The sequence below is a fragment of the Chamaea fasciata genome, unplaced genomic scaffold (assembly GCF_029207755.1).
Source record: "Chamaea fasciata isolate MVZ Bird 193981 ecotype frontalis unplaced genomic scaffold, bChaFas1.0.hap1 SCAF_709, whole genome shotgun sequence".
Lineage (NCBI taxonomy): Eukaryota > Metazoa > Chordata > Aves > Passeriformes > Sylviidae > Chamaea > Chamaea fasciata.
Window position 1 is genome coordinate 21,040 of NW_027094794.1, and position 10,945 is coordinate 31,984.

General features: G+C 55.2%; 1 protein-coding gene across 1 annotated transcript; it reads left to right on the top strand.

Moving 5' to 3' along the window:
* Positions 1–207: 207 nt before the first annotated feature.
* On the top strand, positions 208–9,282 carry LOC136305850 (6-phosphogluconolactonase-like). The gene is made up of 5 exons (XM_066209170.1): positions 208–508; positions 1,145–1,252; positions 4,807–4,908; positions 6,887–7,027; positions 8,018–9,282. Exons 1-5 carry the CDS (start codon positions 239–241, stop codon positions 8,141–8,143), a joined length of 747 nt encoding a protein of 248 aa, XP_066065267.1. The 5' UTR covers positions 208–238; the 3' UTR covers positions 8,144–9,282.
* The last annotated feature ends 1,663 nt before the right edge of the window (positions 9,283–10,945 follow it).

Consider the following 10,945-nt stretch of genomic DNA (forward strand, 5'->3'; position numbering starts at 1 on the left):
GAGGAGGGGGAACAGCGAGGGAGGGTTTGTGTGAGGCTCTGCGGCAGCCGAGCTCCTCCGGGCAGCGCCGCTACGCGAGGCCGAGGCTTCGCTAGGCCGCGCTAGGCCGCGGGTTGCTGAGCGACGCGGCGCTCTCTGACGCACTTCCGGTCGAGCCGCCGCCGTGCCTTTACACGCCCGGCAACGCGTCGCGCTGCTGACGTCACTTCCTCCTCCTCCTTCCCTGGGCGCCGCCGTCATGGCGGCCGTGTCGGTGTTCCCGTCCCAGGCCGAGCTGGGCGCGGCCCTTGCGCGCTCGGTGACCGAAGCGGCGGCCGAGGCGGTGGCGAGCGACGGCCGCTTCACGCTGGGGCTGTCCGGGGGTTCGCTGGTGGCCATGTTGGCGCGGGAGCTGCCGGCCGCCCTCAGCGCCGTGCCCGCCGCCGACCCCTCGCGCTGGCTGGTGGCGTTCTGCGACGAGCGCCTGGTGCCGCTCGAGCACCCCGAGAGCACCGAGGGCGCCTACCGGGTGAGGGGGGCGGCCGCGGGCTGCGCCCGGGTCCGCCGGTTCCGCCCGGTTCCGCCCGGTTCCGCCCGGTTCCCCCGGTTCCGCCCGGTTCCGCCCGGTTCCGCCCGGTTCCGCCCGGTTCCCCCGGTTCCGCCCGGGTCCGCCCGGTTCCGCCCGGTTCCGCCCGGGTCCGCCCGGTTCCGCCGGTTCCGCCCGGATCCGCCCGGGTCCGCCCGGTTCCGCCCGGTTCCGCCCGGTTCCGCCCGGATCCGCCCGGGTCCGCCCGGTTCCGCCCGGGTCCGCCCGGGTCCGCCCGGGCCCGCCCGGTTCCCCCCGGTTCCCCCCAGTTCCCCCCTCAGCTGCCGCCAGTTTCCTCCCGGCCCCTTCCCCCTTCCCCTCAGCTGCTCCCAGTGCTCCCAGTAAGGCCCTGTCCCCCGTTCCCAGTGCTCCCAGTAAGGCCCAGTCCGTTCCCAGTGCTCCCAGTAAGGCCCTGTCCGTTCCCAGTGCTCCCAGTAAGGCCCAGTCCGTTCCCAGTGCTCCCAGTAAGGCCCAGTCCGTTCCCAGTGCTCCCAGTAAGGCCCAGTCCGTTCCCAGTGCTCCCAGTAAGGCCCTGTCCCCCATTCCCAGTGCTCCCAGTAAGGCCCAGTCCGTTCCCAGTCTCAGGTGCTGTCCCAGCTCTCCCCGCCCGGTCCCCGTGTTGTGGGCGTGGCCTCCGGCCTCGCTCCGGCCGCCGCCGCCGCCGACTACGAGGAGAGACTGCGCTCGGTACTGGGGATACTGGGAACACTGGGAGGGCAAACTGGGAGCACTGGGAGAGACTGGGAACACTGGGAGGGCAAACTGGGAACACTGGGAGACACTGGGAACACTGGGAGGGCAAACTGGGAACACTGGGAGAGACTGCGCTCGGTACTGGGGATACTGGGAACACTGGGAGGGCAAACTGGGAGCACTGGGAGACACTGGGAACACTGGGAGGGCAAACTGGGAACACTGGGAGGGCAAACTGGGAACACTGGGAGGGCAAACTGGGAACACTGGGAGGGCAAACTGGGAACACTGGGAGACACTGGGAACACTGGGAGGGCAAACTGGGAACACTGGGAGACACTGGGAACACTGGGAGGGCAAACTGGGAACACTGGGAGAGACTGCGCTCGGTACTGGGGATACTGGGAACACTGGGAGAGACTGCGCTCGGTACTGGGGATACTGGGAACACTGGGAGAGACTGCGCTCGGTACTGGGGATACTGGGAACACTGGGAGGGCAAACTGGGAGCACTGGGAGAGACTGGGTACACTGGGAGGGCAAACTGGGAGCACTGGGAGACACTGGGAACACTGGGAGGGCAAACTGGGAACACTGGGAGACACTGGGAACACTGGGAGGGCAAACTGGGAGCACTGGGAGACACTGGGAACACTGGGAGGGCAAACTGGGAGCACTGGGAGACACTGGGAACACTGGGAGGGCAAACTGGGAGCACTGGGAGACACTGGGAACACTGGGAGAGACTGCGCTCGGTACTGGGGATACTGGGAACACTGGGAGGGCAAACTGGGAACACTGGGAGAGACTGCGCTCGGTACTGGGGATACTGGGAACACTGGGAGGGCAAACTGGGAGCACTGGGAGACACTGGGAACACTGGGAGGGCAAACTGGGAACGCTGGGAGAGACTGCGCTCGGTACTGGGGATACTGGGAACACTGGGAGAGACTGCGCTCGGTACTGGGGATACTGGGAACACTGGGAGAGACTGCGCTCGGTACTGGGGATACTGGGAACACTGGGAGGGCAAACTGGGAACACTGGGAGACACTGGGAACACTGGGAGGGCAAACTGGGAACACTGGGAGACACTGGGAACACTGGGAGGGCAAACTGGGAACACTGGGAGAGACTGCGCTCGGTACTGGGGATACTGGGAACACTGGGAGGGCAAACTGGGAACACTGGGAGGGCAAACTGGGAACACTGGGAGGGCAAACTGGGAACACTGGGAGACACTGGGAACACTGGGAGGGCAAACTGGGAACACTGGGAGACACTGCGCTCGGTACTGGGGATACTGGGTACACTGGGAAGGCAAACTGGGAACACTGGGAGAGACTGGGAACACTGGGAGGGCAAACTGGGAACACTGGGAGACACTGGGAACACTGGGAGGGCAAACTGGGAACACTGGGAGGGCAAACTGGGAACACTGGGAGAGACTGCGCTCGGTACTGGGGATACTGGGAACACTGGGAAGGCAAACTGGGAACACTGGGAGAGACTGGGAACACTGGGAGGGCAAACTGGGAACACTGGGAGACACTGGGAACACTGGGAGAGACTGGGAACACTGGGAGGGCAAACTGGGAGCACTGGGAGACACTGGGAACACTGGGAGGGCAAACTGGGAACACTGGGAGACACTGGGAACACTGGGAGAGACTGGGAACACTGGGAGGGCAAACTGGGAGCACTGGGAGACACTGGGAACACTGGGAGGGCAAACTGGGAACACTGGGAGAGACTGCGCTCGGTACTGGGGATACTGGGAACACTGGGAGGGCAAACTGGGAGCACTGGGAGAGACTGGGAACACTGGGAGGGCAAACTGGGAACACTGGGAGGGCAAACTGGGAGCACTGGGAGAGACTGGGAACACTGGGAGGGCAAACTGGGAGCACTGGGAGACACTGGGAACACTGGGAGGGCAAACTGGGAGCACTGGGAGAGACTGCGCTCGGTACTGGGGATACTGGGAACACTGGGAGGGCAAACTGGGAGCACTGGGAGACACTGGGAACACTGGGAGGGCAAACTGGGAACACTGGGAGAGACTGCGCTCGGTACTGGGGATACTGGGAACACTGGGAAGGCAAACTGGGAACACTGGGGGAGACTGGGAACACTGGGAGGGCAAACTGGGAACGCTGGGAGAGACTGGGAACACTGGGAGGGCAAACTGGGAACACTGGGAGACACTGGGAACACTGGGAGGGCAAACTGGGAACACTGGGAGACACTGGGAACACTGGGAGGGCAAACTGGGAACACTGGGAGAGACTGGGAACACTGGGAGAGACTGGGAACACTGGGAGGGCAAACTAGGAACACTGGGAGAGACTGGGAACACTGGGAGGGCAAACTGGGAGCACTGGGAGACACTGGGAACACTGGGAGGGCAAACTGGGAGCACTGGGAGACACTGGGAACACTGGGAGGGCAAACTGGGAGCACTGGGGGGGCAAACTGGGAACACTGGGAGAGACTGGGAACACTGGGAGGGCAAACTGGGAACACTGGGAGACACTGGGAACACTGGGAGGGCAAACTGGGAACACTGGGAGACACTGGGAACACTGGGAGGGCAAACTGGGAGCACTGGGAGAGACTGCGCTCGGTACTGGGGACACGGGATACTGGGAGGGCAAACTGGGAGTACTGGGAGAGACTGGGAACACTGGGAGGGCAAACTGGGAGACACTGGGAACACTGGGAGGGCAAACTGGGAACACTGGGAGGGCAAACTGGGAACACTGGGAGGGCAAACTGGGAGCACTGGGAGACACTGGGAACACTGGGAGGGCAAACTGGGAGCACTGGGGGGGCAAACTGGGAACACTGGGAGAGACTGGGAACACTGGGAGGGCAAACTGGGAACACTGGGAGACACTGGGAACACTGGGAGGGCAAACTGGGAACACTGGGAGAGACTGCGCTTGGTACTGGGGATACTGGGAACACCTGGAGGACAAACTGGGAGCACTGGGAGACACTGGGAACACTGGGAGGGCAAACTGGGAACACTGGGAGAGACACTGGGAACACTGGGAGGGCAAACTGGGAACACTGGGAGAGACTGGGAACACTGGGAGGGCAAACTGGGAACACTGGGAGACACTGGGAGGGCAAACTGGGAACACTGGGAGAGACTGGGAGAGACTGCGGTCGGTACTGGGGATACTGGGAGAGACTGGGAGACACTGGGAGACACTGGGAACACTGGGAGGGCAAACTGGGAGACACTGGGAGTTGCTGGGAGGGCAAACTGGGAGGGAACTGGGACAGACTGGGGGAACTGGGCAAACTGAGCGGGACTGGGAATGGGGTAATGGGAACTGGGAGGGACTTGGGCATACTGGGAGGGACTGGGAGGGACTGGGAGGGACTTGGGCAAACTGGGAGGGACTGGGAGGGACTGGGAGGGACTGGGATGGACTGGGATGGACTGGGGGGGACTGGGATGGACTGGGAGGGCCTGGGGAGAACTGGGATCATTCACTGGTCCATACTGGTCCGTACTGGTCCGCACTGGTCCGCAGGCGTTCCCGGGCCCGGCGCTGCCGCGGTTCCACCTGCTGCTGCTGGGCGTGGGGCCGGACGGTCACACCTGCTCGCTGTTCCCGGGACACGCCCTGCTCCAGGTCACGCCCCGCCCCGCGCCCGGCCTGCCGCTCTCCCCGCCCCTTCGCCCCCGCCCCTTGTTTCCCCCTTTTCCCCGATGTTTTCCTCATTTTTCCCGGGGTTTTTCCTTTTTTCCCCATTGTTTTCCCCAATTTTCCCATTGTTTTCCCCATTTTCCTCATTTTTTCCCATTTTGTTCCTTTTTTTCCTATTACTTTTCCCATTTTTTTCCCATTTTTCCTCTCTATTTTCCTCGTTTTCCCCCTTTGTCTTTCCCACTTTTCCCATTATTTTCCCCATTTTTCCCATTATTTTCCCCATTTTTCCCATTGTTTTCCCCATTTTTCTCATTTCCCCATTTTTTTCCTTTTTTTCCCATTATTTTCCCCATTTTTCCTCTATTTTCCTCCTTTTCCCCCTTTGTCTTTCCCACTTTTCCCATTATTTTCCCCATTTTTCCCATTATTTTCCCCATTTTTCCCATTGTTTTCCCCATTTTTCTCATTTCCCCGGTTTTTTTCCTTTTTTTCCCATTATTTTCCCCATTTTTCCTCTATTTTCCTCATTTTCCCCCTTTGTCTTTCCCATTTTTCCCATTATTTTCCCCATTTTTCCCATTGTTTTCCCCATTTTTCTCATTTCCCCGGTTTTTTTCCTTTTTTTCCCATTATTTTCCCCAATTTTCCTCTCTATTTTCCTCATTTTCTCCCTTGTTTTCCCCATTTTTCCCATTGTTTTCCCCATTTTTCCCATTATTTTCCCCATTTTTCCCATTATTTTCCCCATTTTCCCCATTGTTTTCCCCATTTTCCTCATTTTTTCCCGTTTTTTTTCTTTTTTTCCTATTATTTTTCCCATTTTTTTCCCATCTTTCCTCTCTATTTTCCTCGTTTTCCCCCTTTGTCTTTCCCAATTTTCCCATTACTTTCTCCATTTTCCCCATTATTTTCCCCATTTTTCCCATTATTTTCCCCATTTTCCCCATTATTTTCCCCATTTTCCCCATTGTTTTCCTCATTTTCCTCATTTTTCCCGTTTTTTTCCCTTGTTTTTTCCTGTTATTTTTTCCCATTATTTTTCCTCTCTATTTTCCTCGTTTTCCCCCTTTATCTTTCCCTATTTCCCCGTTATTTTTTTCCCTGGATTTTTCCCCATTTTTCCCTGTTATTTTCCCCTGGAATTTTCCCTTTTTTTCCCCCTGGATTTTCCCCGTTATTTTTCCCCTTTTTTTCCCCTGAATTTTTCCCTTTATTTTCCCTGGGATTTTTCCCCATTTTCCCCTGGATTTTTCGCCGTTTTCTCCTGGATTTTTCCCATTTTTTTCCCCTGGATTTTTCCCCATTTTCCCCTGGATTTTTCCCTGTTATTTTCCCCTGGATTTTTCCCCATTTTCCCCTGGATTTTTCCCATTATTTTCCCCGGGATTTTTCCCCATTTTCCCCTGGATTTTTCCCCTTGTTTTTTCTCCTGGATTTTTCCCCATTTTCCCCGGGATTTTCCCCATTATTTTCCCCGGGATTTTTCCCCATTTTCCCCTGGATTTTTCCCCTTTTTTTCCTCTGGATTTTTCCCCATTTTCCCCAGGGTTTTTCCCATTATTTTCCCTGGGATTTTTCCCCATTTTCCCCTGGATTTTTCCTGTCGTTTTCCCCCTTTTTTCACCTGCATTTTCCCCATTTTCCCTGGATTTTCCCCGTTATTTTTCCCCTTTTTTTCCCCTGGGTTTTTCCATCATTTTTCCCCTGGATTTTTCCCTGTTTTCCCCTGGATTTTTCCCCGTTTTCCCCTGGATTTTTCCTGTCATTTTCTCCTGGATTTTTCCCTTTTTTTCCCCCTGGATTTTTCCCGTCATTTTCCCCATCATTTTTCCCCTGTATTTTCCCTGTTATTTTCCCCTGGATTTTCCCCGGGATTTTCCCCGGGATTTTCCCCGGGATTTTTCCCCCGTGGTTTTCCCCACTGTAAGCCCCGTTTTCCCGGTTCTCCCTCTTTTCCCAGGAGCAGAATTCCCTGGTTGCCGCCATCGTGGACTCGCCGAAGCCGCCGGCGCAGCGGGTGACGATGACGCTGCCGCTGCTCAACTCGGCCGCGTCCGTCCTGCTCGTGGCCTCGGGGGACTCCAAGGCCCCCGTCATCAAGGTCTGGGGGAAAATCCGGGAATCGGGGTCAAATCCCGGCATTTGGGGGTGAACTCCTGGATTTTGGGGTCAAATCCCGGGATTTGGGGGGTTAACTCCTGGATTTTGGGGTCAAATCCCGGCATTTGGGGGTTAATTCCTGGATTTTGGGGTCAAATCCCGGGATTTGGGGGGTTAACTCCTGGATTTGGGGGTCAAATCCCGGCATTTGGGGGTTAATTCCTGGATTTTGGGGTCAAATCCCGGGATTTGGGGGTGAACTCCTGGATTTGGGGGTCAAATCCCGGCATTTGGGGGTTAACTCCTGGATTTTGGGGTCAAATCCCGGCATTTGGGGGTTCTGGGGCTGATTTATGGGATCAAATCCCGGGATTTGGCGGTGAAATCCTGGGTTTTGGGGGTTAATTCCCAGATTTTGGGGTGAAATCCTGGATTTTGGGGATAAATCCCAGGATTTTGGGGTTCAGTCCCGAATTTTTGGGCTTAATTCCCCGGATTTTGGAGTGAAATCTCAGGATTTTGGGGTAAATTCCTGAACTTTTGGGACCAAATCTGGGATTTTGGGGTCAAATCCCGGGATTTTGGGGTTCTGGGAGTGATTTATGGGATTAAATCGCGGGATTTTGGGGATAAATCTCCGGTTTTTGGGGTGAAATCTCAGGATTTTGGAGTTAATTCCTGGATTTTGGGGTAAAATCCTGGGATTTTGGGGTGAAATCCCAGAGTTTTGGGGTGAAATCCCGGGATTTTGGTGTCCAATCCCGGGTTTTTGGGGTGAAATCCTGAGTTTTTGGGATGAAATCCCAGGATTTTGGAGTTAATTCCTGGATTTTGGGGTGAAATCCCAGGATTTTGGAGTTAATTCCTGGATTTTGGGGTGAAATCCCGGGTTTTTGGGGTGAAATCCCGAGTTTTTGGGGTGAAATCCTGGGATTTTGGTGTCCAATCCCAGATTTTGGGCTTGAATCCCGGTTCTCCGTGTCCTTTCCAGCGGATCCTGGAGGACGAGGAGCCGTGTCCGCTGCCGGCCGCCCGAGTCCGGCCGCGCTCCGGCCGCCTGCGCTGGCTGCTGGACGCGGCCGCGGCCGGGCGCCTCCGGAATTCCCCGGGAAACTGAGGGATTCCCGGGAAAAATCCGCCCCCGGGAGTGGAAAAATTCCCTTGGAAAAGTGTCCTGGGAATGGAGGAATTCCGTGGGAAAAATGTCTTGGGAATGGAAAAATTCCCCTGAGAAACATCCCGGGAGTTGGGAAATGACGGAAGAGTTTAGAGCTGGAATTTCCAGGGAAAAATATCCTGGGAGTGGGGAAAAAAAAAAAATCCCAGGAATTGAGAATTTCCATGGAAGAACATTCCGAGAAATGAAAATTCCAATGGGGAATTATTTGGGATTTAAGAGCTGGGAATTCCCAGGGAAAAAAAAAAAAGAAGTCCTGGGAATGGAAAAAAATCCGGTGAAAAATATCCCAGGAATTGAGGGATTTTCATGGAAAAACATTCCAGGGATTGAGAATTCCAATGGGGAATTATTTGGGATTTTAGAAAAACCACTCCAGGAATTGGGAATTTTCATGGAAAAAAAGATCCCAGGAAGTGAAAATTTTCCATGGGCAAACCGCTCCCGGAACTGGGCATTCCCTCGGGATTTTTGGAATCTTTTTTTGGGATGATTTTGGCGGGTTTTGGGGTTTTTTTGGGAATTTTTGGAATATTCTTTAAAAATTTTTTGATTTTTTTTTTGGTTTTTTTCCTCCCTGGGATTTCTGGATTTTTTGGGGAATTTTTTTAACTGGATTTTTTGGAATATTTTTGATTCTTTAGTTGGGAATTCTTGATTGGAATTTGGAGATTTTTTTTACTGGAATTTTTTTTTTTTTTGGAATTTTTGATTGGATTTTTTTTTAAATTTTGGGTTCTTTTCTCTGGGAATTCTTGGCCGGATTTTTGGGAATTTTTAGCTGGATTTTTTTTTTTTTTTTTTTTTTTTGGGGATCAGAGCTGGGAATCGCCAGGAAATCCTTGAAATCCCGGGACCAAAAAAAAAACCCCAAAAATCATGGAAATAATAAAAATTAAAATTTCTGGAATCACCAGCGGGGCTGGGAGAGGAAAAACCGGGATGGAAACGGGCCCCAAAGCCCCGAAACTGGGGCTGAAATTCCAAACCGGAACATTCCCGTGGGAAAACCCTCGGGAATTCCGGGACCGGCCTCAGAGCAAAGGGAAGTTTGGGAATAAAAGCGGTGCTTTGGCTGAGCTGGAGCTGGGCGTCGGAATTCCGGGGATTCGGGGGGTCCGGGTGGGAACCGGGACTGGGAGGGACTGGGATGGACTGGGATGGGACTGGGATGGACTGGGAGGGACTGGGATGGACTGGGATAAACTGGGAGGGACTGGGATAAACTGGGATGGGACTGGGATGGACTGGGATAAACTGGGAGGGACTGGGATGGACTGGGATGGGACTGGGACGGACTGGGATGGGACTGGGATGGACTGGGATGGGACTGGGAGGGACTGGGAGGGACTGGGATGGGACTGGGATGGACTGGGATGGGACTGGGAGGGACTGGGATAAACTGGGAGGGACTGGGATGGACTGGGATGGACTGGGATGGGATTGGGAGAGACTGGGAGGGAATGGGATGGACTGGGATGGGACTGGGACGGACTGGGATAAACTGGGAGGGACTGGGATGGACTGGGATGGGACTGGGAGGGACTGGGACGGACTGGGATAAACTGGGAGGGACTGGGATGGACTGGGATGGGACTGGGACGGACTGGGATAAACTGGGATGGACTGGGAGGGACTGGGATAAACTGGGGGGGACTGGGATGGACTGGGATGGGACTGGGACGGACTGGGATAAACTGGGATGGACTGGGAGGGACTGGGATAAACTGGGGGGGACTGGGATGGACTGGGATGGGACTGGGAGGGACTGGGATAAACTGGGAGGGACTGGGAGGGACTGGGATGGACTGGGATGGGACTGGGAGGGACTGGGATGGACTGGGATAAACTGGGAGGGACTGGGATGGACTGGGATGGACTGGGATAAACTGGGAGGGACTGGGATGGACTGGGATGGGACTGGGAGGGACTGGGATAAACTGGGAGGGACTGGGATGGACTGGGATGGACTGGGATGGAACTGGGAGGGACTGGGAGGGAATGGGATGGACTGGGATAAACTGGGAGGGACTGGGATGGGACTGGGATGGACTGGGATGGACTGGGATAAACTGGGAGGGACTGAGATAAACTGGGAGGGACTGGGATGGACTGGGACGGACTGGGACGGACTGGGAGGGAGGAAAATGGGCTGAAAAAAGCGGATTTTGGGTCCTTAGGGCAGCGGGAATGCGAAAATTTCCCTTTTTGATCCATGGGAAAATCGGGAATTTGGGACTGGGATGGACTGGGAGGGACTGGGAGGGACTGGGAGGGACTGGGAGGGAAATGGGCTGCGAAAAGCGGCTCTTGGCTGGCACAGAGCGGAAATTCCAGCGGCTCCCGCCGTCCCGGGGAATCGCTCCCGCCGGACGGAGCTTTTCATCCCAGACCTCCGAGGCCGCGCCCTCGTCCCCAAAAATAAAAAGAATTCCCCTCATCCCAAAATTTTCCCGCGGCCGCGGCCCCGCCCTGCGCTCATCCCATCCCCCTCCTCCCAAATATTCCGAATTGTTCCTTTTTTTCCTCCTTTTTCCCCCCCCTTGATTCCTGTTTGTTTCCGTTTTTTCCCCGTTTTTCCTCCTTTATTCCCATTTCTTTCCCTTTTCCTCCCGATTTTCTCCTCCTTTTCCCTCTTTCCCCCCGTTTTCCCCGAGTTTTCTCCCTTTTCTCTCCCTTATTCCCATTTTTTCTTTTGTTCCCATTTCTTTCTCTTTTGCCCCAATTCCCCCTCCCTTTTTC